We start from the raw sequence: 20,411 nt of genomic DNA on the forward strand, positions 1-20,411 counted from the left end.
TTATTCCAGTTAAAAAACCTTTTTAAATGAGTACAATTACGGTAGCGAGCATAGTTTTCTGTTTTTAGGGCATAATATCTGTATTTGCCCTTAAATCGTCTGTTTTTTCTCCTCATTTAAAAAAATATATTTTCTCTGGCCGATTTATTAATTTATTAGGCCCAAACAGACAAAGACAAAGAACCACCCATGACTCAGCGCGTCCTTGAACGCTCCCCGGAATTCCGCCGTCCTTCGGCTAGTTTCGAGCGATTCCGCGCGCTCGCAGCGCCGCCGCGTTTCCAGCGCCTTCTATTTTTAGTTGTGACATCACGCTCCGCTCGGTGGTTTCTCGGAAAAGGGTTTCCCTAAAACCGATGACTCATTCTCATCCCAACCACCGTCGAGCTGAGGAAAATCGGTGAAATTAACGGGAAATCGGAAAACACGCGACAGGGAACAAGTGGTTTTGTTTATTCGGTTCAAGGACGCTGTTTTTCCAACATCACAACAGCTGTGTGAGTTTGACAACAACAAGATGGTCATGGATTTAAGCGATGGTACATCGAATCATTCGGATTTTTCGAACGACAGTCAAAATTCTCAAATGTCGGGGAAATATTTCAAGCTGGACGTCAATTCTACATCAGTTTCGGTAAGTGCTATCCTAAAAACCTGATTAAATAATGCGAAAATGTTTCATAACCTCACTTTGTTCGAGGAATACATAAATAATCAAAACATGAAATTCATCGTGATAAAAATGATAAAGTTTGACGTTGGTTTGTTTTCAAGGCACTCTAATATAAAATTTATGATTTTATAACGTGGTTTTTGGAATATTTTGGCTTGGAAATAGTGTTTTTCAAGGTGATGTTTTGATCGGTGTGTCAAAAACAATTTTTCTAACTAATTATCTCTGTTAATTTGCCAAAAAATATCTTTCAGGGGGTGCACCCTTTCAGGGATTTGGAATAAAAGAAACTTTGTACCAAGAGTTTAGTTCATTAAAAAAATCTTAGTATAGTTTGTTTTGAAGGATTTAATATGAAAATTAGCCATATTTTTTTATATAATTTAAATTAATTTTGCATTAGGCATGATGATATTTTTAATTATATCTATACATATAAGTAACATTAATTTTATAGCTAGTAGCAGTATTTTTAACGACTTTATCAATAATATACCCGGTATGCTTTAATTTATGATAAATGTTTAAAAAGTAGCTGTATAAATTTATGTTAAACAATAAACAACAACAAAATGCTAATAAAAAATGATCCAATTTATTTTAACTGTTAACAACATTGTAAATTTCATAATTTTTCCTATCTTTTTCTGGAAACCCATACAAAACCGCAAACACAAAACAATATTTATATTATCAGAGCCAATAGCAGACCAACGACAACAGTGTTATAATTGTTTAAAGGAACAGATTTTACAACCGACATAAAAATTTGTTTACCAGTACTTCCGTTTGCAATAATATAAATTAAATTATGTTTATACAACCCTGGGTTTTTTTGCAAGTAGAATTTTCCACTTATCACAGACCATTGTTTAAAAGGAGCACATAATAGTGCAAAGGAAATATTAAAATATTTAACTTACGGGATGATTTTTTCATTTATAAATTTCTGCAGATAAAAATAATTAAAAAAAAATTGGCGCTGGGAGGCACGTATAGCCGCCCATACTTGATATTTTTTTTTTATCTCAAAAACTGCGACTTTAACTAATTTTAATGTTATTACAAATTTTGTTTCAAATATTATTCCTAATCTTAAATTGAAAACCGCGTTTCGCTAGCTACTGTAATTTTGGAGTTACGATTATTTAAAATTTTTAACCCCCTCCCATACCCCCTTACCAACCCCCCACCCCCACCAAAAACTAATGGCCAGATTCTCGGGTGCCACAGTATTTTGTGCCAAATTTGGTTAAAATTGGTTTAGTGGTTTTTGAGTTATCATGTTACAGACAGACACCATGAAAATATTTTGTATTTGGGTCATTTATAATACCTCTCTCATAAATACATCTCTGTGAAACTTTGGCCTTACCACAGAAGAAGAGTGGCCTTACGCTGTGCTTTACCACTTTTCGTCTCGCTAGCTCGTGTGTCACGGCCTTGAATTTTTACTCCAAGCGCGCGTAAAGAAATTTCACCTCAAAAATACAAAAAAAACATTTTTTTTAACATCCTGTATCTTTAAAAAACCATAAATTTACAGACCCCTGTTTATACAGTTTATACCAAATAAACTTTTATTTATTTTAATATTATGAATAATGAATTAGTTTGTTTAAAATAAATGTTTTTTTATGTCTTTAATATTAACAACAATATGCTGATTTCTTTTGATATTTTCTTAGTTGTACAGGGTGGGTCAAATTCGACGCTTTTAAATGGAAACACCCTTTTCTATAGGAGATAGACGAAAACTAATATCGGTGTCTGGAGCTCAATTTTCATCAAAAACATGATGGTGAAAACCGCATATCGATATCTGTTACCGTTTCGGAGTTACGGGGTGATTTTCAAAAATGGGCATTTTTAACAAATGGCTGTATCTTTTTTGCTACGGAAAATTTTGTATTTCTATGAAAACATTTCCAAAGCACCTTTTTACGTAGAACCTAATGGTTTAAGTATAATTTTTTAAACATTAATATTTTAAGAGTTATCAACAGAAAAATTGATTTTTTATTTGGGACACCCTCTATATTTTTAATTATCTGAAAGGAATTTAAAATTACCGTTCCAAAAATATAGCACACTTGATATTTAGTTATAATCCCCTTCTAAATACAGAATTTTTAAAAGTTCGCCATTTTTAACTAGTAGGCTTTGGACCCCTTATTGATGATATGTCCCTAATGGAACTCGAAAACATATTTTTCGAGCAAGACGACGCACCGCCTCTGATCGCTGAAGTTATCAGCAATTGCAGCCGATTTCAATAATAATTGAATAGCTAACCAAGATCCCAGCCGTTGGCCGTCGAGGCCGCCTGACTTAGTGGTCATGGATCTAATTCTATGGATATATTTGCGGAAGAATAAAGGTTCCTTATTCTTCCGTATAATCTAGACAAGAATTAGAAATACTTAGCAGTTATGAAAGGATATCTTTCACCCCCCACTGAGTTAACGAATTCCGCGAGAAATGTTCAAAAACTGCCCTGTTTGTCCATAAGAGAAAACGGTCGATTATATGTCGAACACCTGTAGTTTTTTAATATAATATTTTAAAAAAATTATACTTAAACCATTAAATTCTACGTAAAAAGGTGTTTTGGAAATGTTTTCATAAAAATACAAAATTTTCCATAGCAAAAAAGTTACAGCGATTTGTTAAAAATGCATATTTTTGAAAAACGCCCCGTAACTCCGGAACGGTAACAGATATCGATATGCGGTTTTCACCATCATGTTTTTGACAAAAATTGAGCTACAGGCGATATTAGTTTTTGTCTATCTTCTATAGAAAAGGGTGTTTCCATTTAAAAGCGTCGAATTTGACCCACCCTGTACAGGGTGGCGCCTCTCATACGCCGCGGAAGCTCCAAGGAGAACGGTACTTTATATCGAAATGAAATTTTGGCAGCATATGTAGGTTAACTGAAAGCATTTTTTAAAAATATATAGAATTATACAGGCTGTCCCCAAAAAAAGTTACGCATCAAAGTTGTGTTTTTTCTAATGGAACACCCTATATATTAATTAATTTCCATATTTATTAGGTAATTCATATTTATTAGGTATATATAAAACTATAACACCCTGTATATTCGCTCACTGGACATACTGTATCTAAGGACACGGAGATAGATATCAGAAAGTTAATAGGCGCCAACATCGTGAGTTTTTCTTTGTTTCGGGAAACTCTATAATTTTCTCCCCTCCTGGAAAAACATGTTTTTGCTGGCGCCGGTAAAGAGAACGGCGCCTAGGCCAGGCGTCGCCACATTGGGCGCAGCGACGCTTGATTTATGTCGTTGTTAAGAGGACTCTAGCGAATGGAAGGTGTTTTTTTCTAAATTAAAACGAGTTAAAAAATCACAACCTTTGACTATACTACAACTAGACACCTATACGTTGTTTGTTTTCCTGTAGCTAACATGAATTTATTTAGGGATCACATCCATTATTACGTGATGCGTTTTTTTTAATATAGAGGGTGGCGCCTCTCATACGCCGCGGAGGCTCCAAGGTTTGTATTGAAATTAAATTTTGTGAGCATATGTAGGTTAATTCAGAGAACTTTTTAAAAATATAGGGAGTTCTACAGGGTGTCCTCAAAAAAAGTTACATATCAAAGTTGTGTTTTTTGTAATGGAACACCCTACTACAATATATATTAATTGACGGATTCTGGGATAAAAATAAAGGTGAGTTTTATAAGAGAAGTATATGACCAAAATGTAAGGTTTTTTATTTGAGATATTTAACATTTCCTAGAAATAAAGAACAATTTTTAAATTACAATAAAAGCTACCTAAATTTGAATTTACCCGGTATAGCTTAATATGTAGTTAAATTAACTATTGTACTTTAAATCAAATTGAAACTTGATCCAAAAAGTTATACAGGGTGAGACAAAATTAATATTGAACATTGGTCATTTCTAAAAGCAAGTTACTTCTTTATTTTAAATGGAACACCCAGTATATTATTTCGATATTCAATTGGGATTTCATGTCTCTTCGAAATACTATATGGGGATATGTTAAAGACAGTGTTTACAAAACCCGATCAACTATTGTCGACAACATGAGAGAAATTATTGTAGCTGCTTTTCGAGGTGGAACACTACAGTATTGGCCAAAAGTGGATGAACCAATACCAATAATTGCGAAGAAAATCAGATTTGAGGTGTTAAATATCAAAATTATTTTATGTACCTTTGTATGTTAAAAGTTTAATACATTCTCACCAAAATACTACAGACAAAAATAAATTCTTCTGTTAGTCTTATCATTTATAGATAAGAATTGGCAAATATTGCTTTTTTGTCTTGGACAACAGTAAATGAGCCAAATATTTTTAAAAATCGTTAGTTTCATTTGTTCTGCTTTTATGAACAATTGCGATTTAAAAACATTTGAGCTCTTGTGATATATCATGCCACGTGGAATTAACTTGTCTGCCGATCTTAAGTTGCGAGTAGTGAATGCTTTTAAGGATGGTTTGAAGCAATCGGAAATCGCTAAGCAATTACGCCTTGGAAAATCAGCGGTACATTATATTTTAAAGAGATATAATGAGAGAGAAGGTGTCTCTATAAAAAGAAAACCAGGACGACCTAAAAAAGTTAGTCCCAATGTGATAAAAGCTATAAAACGAATTTCTTCACAAGATCCATTTTTGCTGTCAACGAAGATAAAAGCAAAACTTGAAGAAATGGGCTATCCACCAGTGAGTACAAGGACGATCCGACGTAAATTAGTTAACCAGAAGTTGTTTTCCCGAAGAGCCGCCAAGAAACCACTGCTATCAAAAAAAAAATTTGAAGACCCGATTAGCATTTGCCAAGGAACATCAAAACTGGACTGTGGCACAATGGAAAAAAATTTGTTTTAGTGATGAATCAAAGGTTAATTTGGTGTCATCAGATGGAATTCAACATGTAAGAAGACCTCCCAACACACGATTGCTACCAAATACACTCTAAAACATGGTGGGGGCTCAATCATGGTATGGGGCTGTTTTTCTGGGTATGGGATGGGGCCTCTCCATAAAATTGAGGGCATAATGGATCGGTTTGGCTACAGAGACATTTTACAAAATCTTTTAGTGCCTCATTTGGAGGAAAAAATGCCAGTTGTACACTACTTCCAACATGTGAAATGTTGATTCATGACCCGAAACATGCCTCACAATTGGTTAAAAGGTTTTTGGAAGATGAAATGGTGACTGTTCTCAAATGGCCATCGCAATCCCCAGACCTGAATCCAATAGAAAATTTATGGGAAATTTTGGATCAACACATTAGGACCAAATTCTACAAAAATAAGCAAGAATTATTTGCAGCTTTGGAAGAGTCGTCTTGGAAAAATATCGATTTTTCTATAATTGAAAATCTTCTGGGATCCATGCCTAAGCGATGTCTGAAAGTAATTAAGAATAAGGGGTATTACACTAAGTACTAGTAAATTATAAGTTAATTTTTCAGTTTTTGTTAACATAAGATTTTTTTTTTATTAAATATATATTTTGTTCATCTACTTTTGTCCAATAGTTTTTTCAATTTAAATTTTTTGCTACCTTATTAATGCACATTTTAAAAAAACAATGCTATTTATTTTTATAGCACTGGCACTAGACTTCAAGTAAATATAGCCCAAATTTTAATTTTAAACATATTAGGAAAAACCATAGACTTAAAATAAAATATAGACTGAGCATCTCATTCATAAATAGCTGGAACATGCGGTCAGACACTGTCTTGTTATTGTTGTGTTATTGTTTTAGGTTATAACGAGTGCGACACGAGCGATAGATAGGTTGTCTCTGTCGTAACGGTCGTTCCCTGACGACTCTGCCGAGAAACACAACACAAACTTTCGTTTCTCAAGTACACCTGAACTCTCCGTATCATAGCCGGGTAATTTTTTTATTTTAATGAAGCTATAATTAAATTAAAAATATATCGTATTTAAACTTTTTTATATTTTATTAAGATTTAGGACAGGTTTTTTAAATATAAGTTTAGAAAAAACAATTTAGAGTCCAAAAAGGATAAAAATAATAAAATACACGTTATAGAAGAAATTTTATAATTGAAATTAGGTAATTTTTGAAATTAATAATAAATTATTAATTTTAGTCAAACATTTACAACCCCTAATATTAATCAAAACAGGATCTATTCCACAGATATAATAGAATCGGCGACAGGGAGAGAAAAAAAAATATGATTGTTGTAATTTTGTTTCTGGTTAAGTGATGTCTTATTATGTAAATTAGAGAAAACATAAATCTGTTCCATTAAAGCAAGGAAGGTGATAAAATAAAAACTACATTTATTTAACTCGGTACTGTCTTTATTATACCAGGTGCGTCTCAAAAGTGGCTCATCCCCCATAATTTTTTTATATTTTCAAATAAAAAAACAAGATTTAGTATGTTAGTATATGAAATAAATTAGGATTGATTGACGCATTCAATTGTTTTTGGTCACTTCCTTTTTAACCGGAAATGACTATAACTTTTAATTTTTAAACGGCGCCCTCGGTATATTTCTACTTTATTTGATAGAAAATGACACTCTGAATAGAATGACATATCATATGTCAACTTTTGACACTTTCGCATATGGTTTAATTGTAATTGTAACACGTGGTTCATAACGACAATTTGACTCGAAATACCAAGTGTGTGGTATCATATATTCATAAAAAAATGCTTTTTCCAAATATGCTAATGAGTCACCCTTGTTCCATTTGAAAAAATTGACATATGTATGATTAAAAATACGATTTGTACATATTTTAACCGACTTAGACAAGACACGAAACCTATTAGACGATCAAAACTATTTTTCCAAGGCTCCTTGATTAAAACTTAGTGTTTTTAACAACACCATGGCACCCTGGATTGAAATTTAAAATACGATTTGTTTTTCAGCGACAATGTCAAAAGTTGACATATGATATGTCATTCTATTCAGAGTGTCATTTTTTATCGAATAAAGTAGCAATATACCGAGGTTGCCTTTAAAAATAAAAAGATGTAATCATTTCGGTGAAACAGGAAGAGACCAAAAACAACTGAATACATCAATAAATCCTAATTTATGTCATATACCTATAACATACAAATCTGTTTTTTTTATCTGAAAAAATAAAAAAGTTATAGGGGGTGAGCCACTTTTGAGACGACCCGGTATATTAAAAAATATTGTTTCATAATGTAATATCAATTTAAAATTCTTGTATGTTATTTTATATGCTCAAGATAATTTTAGAATAAACCATATTTTTAATAAAATCATTATTAATTATTAACAGGGTTATAATTATGACTTTGTTACAATGTAAGTAAGTAAATAATGTAATGAGAAAAAATTCAGATTTTACATTTTACTAAAATATTATCTAAATAAGCGCCTTTCTACAACAACGCCACTGGCTCCCAATGGGCAAATTGAGAGTTGTCTACCGGTCGAAAGTCGTTTCAAGACTTAAATGGATTATTTAAGTCAAATTTCTTGCAAATTTGGCACTGGCGAACCATATTTTATAGTTCTTGAACAGAAAAAGTCAATAAAATAAACACTTAAGGACTACAAACTAAGAAAATGCGTTAATACAGCCGGGGACATAGCGGCATCAAAGCTTTACCGCACACTTGCCACGCGTACTACAAGGTAATAAATGAATGAGTAGGCTCCCTCGCCTCTAATCGGTGTTATCATATTGTAAAGAACTTATCCTTATTAAACAGTATCCGACTTATAATTTAGTAGTATAAGGACTATTTAATACATCTATGGAATATTAAAACCTACTTTATTAAACTGTAGTATTAATATCTCAATATATGGGTATAACAAGAAAAAAAATATTGATAATATTAAAGACGTAACAACATAGGCTGGATGAGGAAGGCTCGGTCGACTGTACCCAGAAGTAAACATGTGTACAAAAAAGGTTGTTTGTCCGCGTTGAGATGTAAATAGTGTAGTCTATATTTTATTTTAAGTCTATGGGAAAAACCCATTATTTTAACAAAGTTCATCCACTTATGGCCAATACTGTACATAATGCCTTTTAAAATGAAAAGATCCTTTTGAAAAGATAATCATTTTATGCAGTTAACAGGAAAGGAAGCATTTTGAGCATTTGATTTCATCTAGCTAATTTTTGTGTAAAATGGGTTTATATCTAGTTTTAATTCCGTAATAATGAAAATATGTTTTAAACGTGTATCTTTATATTACCGTTGAGTAATTTACTCGACAATTGACACTATTTTTTGTCCGAAAAAATTACTAATAATTATTAGAGAAATGCTCGAGGTTGTCAATGCTCCAGGAACAGCCAATTAATTCAATCATTGTTGATTGCTTCGTATTGGTATTAACGAATATTTGGCAACGTTGCATTTAATTCTAAAGCCCGATACACACGCGGTGGGTGAAATCGGTCAAAATACTCGTCTTGGAGGGGTCGTACGACTACACCAATAAAATGATTGCGGTGGTTGTAGCAGGAAAGAATATAGGGGGAGCCCGTATCGATTTTTGATTATAGTCAAGGTCAGTGTGGGCCCTCAACCGTGAAACTATCAGATTTGGGGGTGGATTTCTACTGGTCTGCTATCAGAAATTCGTAGGTAAGAATTTGGAGGGTATAGTAAAATCAAATAAAATATAAAATATTTATTCCTAATTAGATCGTTAATGATGATCAATCGATTTGACAGTTGTTGTCTATATTTTTGTTTATATTTAGATTCAAGTATGTTTTATACCGGGTGGTGAAAGGAGTGCCGTACTCTGCCTGGAATTCGTAAGTAATTCGTATTTAGAAAAAATCGAAATAACGAACTTTTTTACTAATTTTTATCTGCAGAATATGCTGCCGAAGTTTCCGAAATACAGTTCGGACCACCCTGTATATACAGGGTTGTTCATCACATACGACACGGAGTATGGTAGCTAAACGATTAGATTTTTATAAATTGTAAGTTTTGGGTTCGTTGAAGGACTATTAGAGGTACAATTTAAAAATAGTTTTACAAGATACCGAGTATACCAAATAAGTAAAAAATATTATAGTTGTATTTTTTTAAATGGAACATCCTGTATATTATTCTATTGTTGGATTCTACGATTGAAATAAAGGTAAATTTGATTAAGGTTTATCACAATTAAACCTTACCGTTTTTTAAATATTTTTAATTTTATGAAATTGCAGTAAAAATTTTAAGGCTTCATTTCTCCAAGGGTATCAAAATTTTTAATACTAAATATTTACTGACGATTATTATTGATCAGATATTGTGTTGTGGTAATAAAAAAATTTTACTACCTTATACAGAGTGTCCAAAAATGTATATTAAATAATTACTAACTTTAAACGGCAATAACTTGTTTAATTTAAATAGAACACCCTATATATTTTAGGTGAATCAGATGCACAATATAATTGTCTATCAAATTGTATTATACCATTTTTACCCATCTCTTCAAGTTTTCGTAGAAAATGCATTTTCTTTTAATTTAGACCTCATTTATCACTATACCCATGGAATATAGACGTTTCAGATTTTTTTAAAGCAACATATATGTACAAAATGTATTGCAAGCCCATTGGTATACAAAAAAAAATATTTAAATCTTTGTGAAAGAGTATACCAATTAAATATACATATCCATTATTTCCGACCAAAAATTAGTTTTAGTTTAATTAATAAAGTATTCTAAATAAATGTGTGTGTGAATTTAGCTCAGAATCAATATAATAATAAGTTATGAAGATGAACGTTTCTGTTTTTATAAATAAGCATTCGTCAAAAAATGAAATAAAATGTATAAAGTGTTACTTTTTACCACACTGTCTAATACACACACAAAATTCAGTTTTTGAGTATTTGGAGCAAATATTATTAATCAACGTAAACAGGCTGGTATCATATTAATTATTGGTCCTTGTTAACAAAAAATATTTAAACAGTTTTTTTTTATTTTTTAATGAAATAAGCGAACTATATCGACAATATTAGTATCTGTACTCTTTGAAAATTTGTTACATCTTTAAAAATAATCTAAAATGTCAATATTTCATGGGTATAGTGATAAATGAGGTCTAAATTATAAGAAAATGCATTTTCTACAAAAACTTGAAGAGATAGGTAAAAAATGGTACAATACAATTTGATAGACAATTACATTGTGCATGTGATTCATGTAAAATATATAGGTGTTCCATTTAAATTAAACAAGTTATTGCCGTTTAAAGCTAGTAATTATTTAATATAAATTTTGAACACTCTTGTATAAGGTAGTAAAATTTTTTTATTATAGCAACACAATATCTGATCAATAAATAATCTTCAGTAAATATTTAGTATTAAAAACTTTGATACACTTGGAGAAATAAAGCCTTAAAATTTTTAGTGCAATTTCATAAAATTGAAAATATTTCAAAAACGGTAAGGTTTAAGTGTGATAAACCTTGGTCAAATTTACCTTTATTTCAATCGTAGAATCTAAAAATAGAATAATATACAGGGTGTTCCATTTAAAAAAATACAACTATAATATTTTTAACATAGTTGGGACACTCTGTATCTTGTAAAAATATTTTTAAATTGTAGCTCTAATAGTCCTTCAACGAACCCAGAACTTACAATTTGTAAAAATCTAATCGTTTAGCTACCATACTCCGTGTCGTATGTGGTGATCAACACTGTAGATTTAATAAAAAAAAAATAATATTGAGCTGCAGGTGGTACGCCTATGGCTGCAGATGTGTCTCTGCCTCCATGTCGATGACCTTTAGACATAATTTAAAAGAGCCACAAAGGACCCTCCATGGTTGACCTCTTTCATAACTTTTAATTGACTCTTGTACTATTTCTGCGTGATAAAAAATTGCGTAGGTGGCAACAGTGTTCGTGAGCGTATGTAAGGGCAGTTTGAATAATAAAAATATTATGGGTAGGTATGTAAAATTCCTTTTAAATACTAAAATATGACAGCAAAAATGATATAGTATCATAGACTAACTATACATACGTGTAGATTGTATGGGGAGGTAGCTAATCACCTTTCTTTAGTTATATCATATCTCATCATAGTCTCAGGGTTTTGACAAAAGCCAATATATAAGAAAACTTCTATAAATTTAAAAAAAGCCCTGTTGTCATTTATTTATTTCATGTAACACCCTCACTAGTGTCTGTAACAACCTCCCCCTCTTACTGCACTCTGTATCTCAACCCCATAACCCATTCTCGCTCGTGTATACCGAGAAGGGTGCATAATAAATAAATGCATTTATCCCTACAACCTACAACGTTGCCGTATTTCCTTCTCTTTTCCCCTATACACTGAAAAAAGAAAAACTGGAAGTTTGAAGAAGCTTATAAATGAGTTAATATTGGGCTTTTGAACCTACAGGGTGTTTCAAAAAACATGTGCCATTCCTCACGTAAAATTGAGATCTATTTTTTATATCAACAATAGGGTGTTCCAGAAATAAGTGCAAATATTTTAACTGGTAGTATAGTTCAACCCCAGAAACACGCCTATGAGGTTTTTTTTTTGCGAAAAAAATGTTGAAAATTTAAAATTTTTCTTGACATTTTCGGGGAAATTTGAAAAAACTTTTTAGTGCCACTTGTTTATTCACCTGAGATTTCTCTACGGTGTATCTAAACCATGCAGTGTTGCAACCTCCTATGTTATCCACATTCTACATAGTTCTACATTTATAAATTCATAGACAAATTTCTACTCAAAAATTAGGAATGTTAAATTTAATCTTTTATCAGTGCTCATTATTAATAATTATTATAGAAAAAAAAAACATTAATTATTTTTAGTACTTACCCTTTCAATGCAAACTTAACAAAAACCACCGAAAATTAACTAAAAGGCTGAAACATTACGTTTATGACGTTTACGAAAATGATTCATCATATTATTCACAACCAGGTCACAAAAAAGAAATTTCTAAAATGTTTATCGTAATTTAGAATTCAATATATCGAAAACAGCCCAACGAATAATCGATTCATTTCTGTTTTGTTTGTTTTCTTTCATGTTTCTCTGTTTTATTTCAACCACTGATTTACAAAACACCTTGAAAAGCGCACATTACTTTGAATACCGTCTCTTATCGCCACTTTACGAACACTTTCAATCTAAGAAAATACATGTTTCACTCAACAATTTTAAGTGCGTATTTTGTTTTTTCGCTATTTTTTCGATGTATTTCGGCAGCCCAACCGTCGCGCTTCGGCCAAGAGTGCCACGTGTAAACTTCCTTTGAGCCGCGCCGTCGTGGCGGGCTTGCGTCAGACGACGGTGTTAAGCAACGTTGCCGTAGTTACAACAATTTCAATGCTGAAAATTGAATTGAAATTGTTGAAACTACGGCAACCTCGCATGACGCAAGCTCGAGACGCCGGCGCGACAAATGAGCAGTGATGCACGGCGCCGACGGTTGGGCCGTCGACGGAATTGGCGAAATACATCGAAAAAATAGCGAAAAAACAAAATACGTATTTAAAATTGTTAAGTGAAACATGTATTTTCTTAGATTGAAAGTAGTCCGTAAAGTGGCGATAAGAGACAATAATTCTCAACATTTATTCATTCAGAAAGGTATTCAAAGTAATGTGTAATGTGTGCTTTTCAAAGTGTTTTGTAAATCAGTGGTTCAAATTGTGATGAAGCCTATATGAAAATAATGTGTTAAGTTAAAAATGGGGACTGTTATTTTAGCAGTTTTTATAATAGCATGTACAAGTAAAGCAGCACAATGAAGTGTATTTTAGTTAAGTGTGTATCGAAAAAGAGAACTGTCGCAGTTACATCGATCTGTCATAAGTATCTTTTTTAATGTTGGATAAGTTTTTTAATTTAACTTTTAAACAATTAACTTTTAATTTATTTTATGTAATAATATCACAATCTTTCGCAAAAAAAGGTTGAAAATTGCGCATTTTCTTTTGAAAGTTTCCTGTATATTTTAGAAAACTTTTTAGAACTGCCTGTTCACAGTAAATGGCAGTAAAAGGGACGCAAATACAGAAAAAATCCGGTGGCTCTCAAAATTTTTTAAAAATAAATCAATTATTTTTTAAATTTTCAAACTTGAAAAAAAAAATCAAACTCGGTTATTTTGGACTTATTTGAAGAACGACAAGAGAAAATATTATGTTCCTTTTATCGAGATCTACTAGCCCTGAAAATATTTGCACTTATTTAAGACTCGACTAATATTTTCGAATCCTTCTCCAAAAAATTTTCTCCAAAAAAAAAATTTTTTTGTCCATTTTTCAATACTTTTTTTTCCAGTGTACTAATATCAATTTTTACCTCAGTTACACCCACTCTATCACTGTGTCGTTCTTCGAATCTCCGAAAAATCCTATTTCCTAAGTTCTGCGAACGCGTCGACAATAATATCGCTACTTGCTGCTCTAATCTACCTCTATCTCTCTCTTACTCTCCATATTTTCCCCTCCTCCGAGCTTGTTTCACTCCAACGTGGTCTCCCGTTAAATTGTTTCGCGAATTGGAGAGTTTTAGCGCTAGTTTTATTTACTGTAGGAAAATCGGTGAAAGTGGTTTTGTACTGTTCAGGGATGGGCGGAAGGGAATTTTGTACTAAGTTTAGTACATTTTTTTAAAAAATAAAGAATACAGTGCAACCTGACAGCTAATTGTGTAATATGCATATTGTATTATTTTGTGCAAAAAAATATTATTGTTTATTCATGTAAAAATTATACATATTGTAGTTTGTATGGATTTTTTTCAACTGAGCCTTAAAACACCTTCATATTCCTTTAGCTTCACAAAAAATTCTAGATCTTGTAAAAAATCATCAAGTTTCGTGCATTTTACCTATTAATCTATATTAATATATAAAATCTATTATTCTAGGGTGCAGAGGTTCGATAAGAAGGGATTTTTCGAAATTCCAGTTCCAAGAGGGTGAAACCACCCCTCAAATATTACAATATTTTTTATTTAAAAAACGGTCAAGTTTCCGAAAAACGCTTAAACACGTATATTTTATTTTGATTTTTACATATTTTAAGATTTTTTAAAAATGTATACAGGGTGTTTCGAAAAATCTGGTCATTGATTAATCACGATCCCGATTCTCGAAGAAACTCGAATTCTAAGGAGTTGACATATTTTAAGATTTTTAAAAATTTTTACAAGGTGTTTCATAAAATATGACCATTGAGTAATCTCGATTCTGCTTAAACTGCTTGACGTTTAAAGCTGATTTTTGGCAAACGTAATGACTGTGGGGTGTAGAGGTTCGATAAGGAGGGGTTTCTCGATTGTTTTTTTCTCATGCTGAAATAAATGTGAGAAAATTTTATCCAGTTTGTATGTTAATGGAAATTCTTGCTTTGCTTTATCATCACCATTACAAATGATTAATTCGACGCGAACGAAGTCGCGGGTACACGCTAGTAAACGTATAAAATTTTGTGTCCGAATCAGTACAAAATCGAATTTGTACAAAATCTAGTACATTAAAAAAAACCTCCGTCACAACCCTGGAACTGGTATATAATGTGACGCATACCGCGGATTATTCAGCAGTTTTGCTTCATCAGTTCAAGTGTTACATCGCGTTAGTACAGACCATCAGCTAAAAACAACAGTTTTTTACGTGAATTAACTGATTTAAAGCCAAAAAAAACTTTGAAAACCTTAGGGTTGTGACCTGTCGGTACATTTTCCTTGATGTCTCAGTTAGTGCCATTTCTCAATTTCGGTCTGGAAGAAGAAGATAATCTTCAACCGGATATCATCATGTATTCCGACAATTTTAATTTGAAATCGACAACCAATATTGGTAAAATGGTAAGTTTTTGTTTGATTTTTTAAAAGAGTTTCATGTAATTTTTAGGTAATTCAATAATTAAAAATTGTTATTCGTATTAATTTTTGCGAAAAAGTGTAATTTTTTTAGAATATTTAAATAGCTTAATTGCAAAGTGCCTTAAGGCATGTCTTACGCAAACAACACGTTTTATTTATTGTTGAATTGAGATATATCGCTATGCGTCATCGATTTTTTTATTGCTGTTTATATTCTATACACTGAAAAAACATAAACATTCATACCTAAAATTACTTTAATATTTCTTTGTTTGAAAATTTTTAAAAAATGATTTGTTTCATTGTAAAGTCTCCTCTACACTTAACGATTTAGCTGTTCAGTCAAAACGTTTCAAGTAAAATATTTTGTGTAGCCGAAAAAAAACCGGACGTTTTTCATTGAGTTTTTTAAGGCTCCGTCAAGCTCCGTTGAAGAAATTGGCTCGAAAATTTCTGGCAACTGGAACACAGTCTGTTATTTTATCTGACAGGTAAATCGTTACTTGTTATATAAGACTTAACATTATTTTTCGATATAAAAGAGTAATATTGTTAATATCACTCTTATTTAACTTTGTATTAATATTATTTGCCCAAATGACAATATTAAGTCTGGTTTTTCCATAATATATTAAAGGCTAGAAGAGATTACTATACCTGGAGATAATAAAAGTAAGATAAATTTAAGTGTGATAAAATTTTGTTATAACAGTTCTTATTGAATATACTGGGCTTGTTTTTTTACATCTACGTATATTCTTTTTATTTATAATACAACTCTGGAAGGGTAATAACACATAAATAAGCCACAACCATCAAAACAAACATATTAAAAATGTATTTATACGTGCATTTATAATGTAAGTATGTGGTGTGGATACATTTGCACATAATAAAAAATTATGTACATAAAAATCAGAATAATTGTTCCATTGAATAGATTAGAATATGTCGTGTTCTAAGAAGTTTTTAGTTAACAAAATGTTGGGGATTTATATTATTTAAAAAAAAGTTGGAAAATAAGTATATATTTTTTATTTATTAGTTTATTCATTTTTCTTTATTAATCTCTAAGTTCTTTATTATATATGTACTAGCGTGTACCCGCGACTTGGTTCGCGTCGAATTAATGATTTGTAATGGTGATGATAAAGCAGAGCAAGAATTTCCATTAACATACAAACTGGATAAAATTTTCTCACATTTATGTCAGCATGAGAAAAAACAATCGGGAAACCCCTCCTTAACCCCTACACCCCACAGTCAATCCGTTTGCCAAAAATCAGCTTTAAACATCAAGCAGTTTAAGCAGAATCGTGATTACTCAATGATCATATTTTATGAAACACCCTGTAAAAATTTTTAAAAATCTTAAAATATGTAAAACAACAAAATAAAATATACGTGTTTAAGAGTTTTTTCGAAAAACTCACCGGTTAATAAAAAATATTCGAATAGGTATTGGAGGGGTGGTTTAACCCCTTAAAATTCGAGTTTCGAAAAATCCCTTCTTATCAAACCTCTACACCCTAAAGTTTCCGTTTTTCAAAAATCAGCTTTTTACATCAAGCGCTTTAAGCAGGATGGTGATTAATCAATGACCAGATTTTTCGAAACACCCTGTATACATTTTTAAAAATAATTCAAAATTTAAGCTGATAAACGGTACGATTTGCTTCAGATAAATATAAACATCATGCCCAAGTCTAAATATTTCTCTACGGATTTAAAAAATAAAATAGTTGAATTATACAAGAGCGGTTATAAACAAATTCAAATAAGTAAAAATTTAAACATTTTAAAAGGCACCGTTTCGAAAATAATTCGTAAATTTAATAAAACAGGGAACGTTTCAACAGCTTTTAAGTCAGGAAGGGCAAGAAAGTTGTGCAACCAGGACAATGAAAGTAATGAAGAGAATATCAATGGGAGATCCAAGAAAAACATCCACAGACATTTCTTGAGAAATGGGTGAAAGGGGAATATCGGTGTCTGCACGCACGGTGAGAAGAAGGTTGGATGACATGGGACTTTTTGGAAGAGTTGCGGTGAAGAAACCACTAATATCAAAGAAAAATAGGATGGCCCGCTTTAAATTTCCTCAAGATCATCTCACCTGGTCTTATCAGAAATGGAATACTGTACTGTTTAGCGACGAAAGCAAGTTTCAACTGTTTGGTACTGACGGGAGACGTTATGTCCGACGACCAAAAGGTACACGGTACAACCATAAGTACCAGATGCCCACAGTAAAACATGGGGGTGGGAGTATAATGGTATGGGGGTGTTTTTCTCGCTCAGGTGTTGGTCCTCTTGTTAAAATTGATGGGATAATGGACCGTTTTTTGTACCAAGACATATTGGAGAATAATATGCTGCCTCATGCTGATGAAGAAATGCCACTCAGATGGTTGTTCCAGCAAGACAATGATCCCAAGCACAAATCTCGATTTGTTCAAAATTGGTTAAATGAACATAATGTTCCACTAATGGATTGACCCTCACAGTCTCCGGATCTTAACTCCATAGAAAATTTATGGGACCATTTGGATAGCAAAATTCGAAGCCATTCTATTTCAAATAAAAATGAATTATGGGAAGTGCTATAAACTGAATGGGCGGCCATTTCCAGTAAAGATTGTACGAGATTGATCGATTTGATGCCACGAAGATGTAGAGAAGTAATTAATTCAAAGTGATATTCCACTAAATATTAGTAATTTTTATATTATCTTTTTATTTTAATAAACATTCTTCTTAAGTTTCCATACTTTTGACCAAGAAAATATTCATAATTTTTTATATATTTTTTGATAGCTGTAATTTTTTATTTAAATGTATTAGGTTTTGTAGGAAATTATTTGTAGGTCACGATTATATAAGTCGTTTTATTTCATATTTTAATTTCTCAGCATAAATGACAAATTAAAAAAGTTTCCATACTTTTGGCCACCACTGTACGTGTTTAAGCGTTTTTTCGGAAACTTGACCGTTTTTTAAATAAAAAATATTGTAATATTTGAGGGGTGGTTTCACCCTCTTGGAACTGGAATTTCGAAAAATCCCTTCTTATCGAACCTCTACACCCTAGAATCAACCTGTATGCCAAAATTGAGCTTCTTACGTTGAATGGTTTGAGCAGGATCGTGATTAATCAGTATGTCAGTCACTAAAGGATTTTATATATTAGTATAGATATAGATTATAGGAGCTAATTGTAGATTGCAGAATCCTGTATATTCTTTTCGGCACGCCCTGTATTTTAACTAACCACATGATCTACACGTTCAGTAAATGGGAGTAATTGTAGCCTGAAGCGTGGGCAGGTTGAGAAACAATGACGTTAATTAAAAAATTAAAGCTTATTTATAATCTAGATCCAGCTGGATTTTCAGTACAACAGGCAATTAAGATTATAACTCTTCTCTCTCAAGAAAAAAAGTAATAAGTACTCAAAGAATACCACTAATTATCCTGGGTTTTTGTCAATCTATTTCATGCATGTCTTTATTATTGCATATCCTTCTCTATTTTGTTTTTTTAGCTCATAATGTATGTATATGTTTTTTGATTCATACCATTTTGGCAACATTTTTTTTTAAATTAATTAAAAATACAAATTGAAGATCTTTGAAAGAATGAAATTGAAGGAAAACGTAACAACGCTCGGTATTTGCTACAGTTGTTCGGTACTTACTTTATGAATAAATATCGTAATCGTAATCATAAATATTGTACAGGGTGCTCAAAATTTATGTGCAATAATAATTGTTTAAATGTAAAGTAATTTTTTTAATTTTTTTTAAATGGAACGCCCTGTATATTATTTTTCCTGTACAGAATTAGAAAACGAACATTTAAATCGTGCTATTATTGCCAGTTTTTTGCCAAATTTTTGCCAACCCTGCAAAGTGTACTTGTTTTGGTTTGCGACAATTTTGGACCACTCTGTATAATATCCGGGTTTTCGGGACACCCTGTATAACGGTATTATAACGTCGAGACAGGGTCTTGCGTGGACCTTGGACCGAATTATCGCACAACTTTCTCTTGTATGGCTGTATTTCGCCAAAGAATGGACCTCTAGCCGATTCAAAAATTATCAAATAACAGGGCAAGTCAAAAAGTTCTCAGAAAAACATTCTGAAACATATTTTTCTGCTGTTGTTTTTACTATGTAACTATTATTATTATTAAAGATAATTTAAATTATTAGACATTTGTATACCGGGTGCGTTTCAGAAAGGACTCACCCTTATAACTTTTTTATTTTTTCAGATAAAAAAACGATATTTAGTATGTTAGTACATGACATAAATTAGGATTGATTTACGTATTCAATTGTTTTCGGTCACTTCTTGTTTCGCCGTAAATGACTACAACTTTTAATTTTTAAATGGCACCCTCGGTTTTTTATTTTATTCGATAGAAAATGACATTCTGTATAGATTGACATATCATATGTCAACTTTTGTCATTTTCTCATATTATTGGTTTATTTGAAATTGTAACATGCGGTTCATAACGACAATTTGACTCGAAATACCAAGTGTGTGGTACCAAATTATTCGTAAAAAATGCTTTTTCCAAATATCATAATGAACCATCCTCATTCCATTTGAAAAAATGGAGATATGATCAAAAATACGATTTGGGTATCTTTTAACCTACGTTTGCTACTCTTAAAAATTGTTTTGCGAAATATTTAATTATTATTGAAACATTAGTTTTGAGAGACATGGTATAAATAGTATTGAAACTAGCACCACGCCTTGAACAAGAACGAACACCGTATAATATATCGGAAAAATATTGCTAAATCTCGGTATGCCGTGCA

The 20,411-nt window shown here is 31.7% G+C and overlaps 1 protein-coding gene across 2 annotated transcripts in view; it reads left to right on the forward strand.

Annotated features, from left to right (window-relative positions):
* The first annotated feature begins 314 nt into the window (after positions 1–314).
* The window catches only part of LOC115884972 (transcription factor kayak), a 45,217-nt gene continuing 25,120 nt past the window's right edge, over positions 315–20,411 (forward strand). The window contains exon 1 of one of the 2 annotated variants that reach the window (XM_030903700.1): positions 315–634. In XM_030903700.1, the coding sequence (XP_030759560.1) occupies positions 518–634 (117 nt within the window). In that variant the 5' untranslated portion in view covers positions 315–517. Of the gene's footprint in view, positions 635–15,302; positions 15,557–20,411 lie in introns of those variants that run through there. The other variant, XM_030903699.1, reaches the window with a different exon arrangement.

Source organism: Sitophilus oryzae, unplaced genomic scaffold (genome assembly GCF_002938485.1).
Source record: "Sitophilus oryzae breed Bouriz unplaced genomic scaffold, Soryzae_2.0 scaffold_358_pilon_pilon, whole genome shotgun sequence".
Classification (NCBI taxonomy): Eukaryota; Metazoa; Arthropoda; class Insecta; order Coleoptera; family Curculionidae; genus Sitophilus; species Sitophilus oryzae.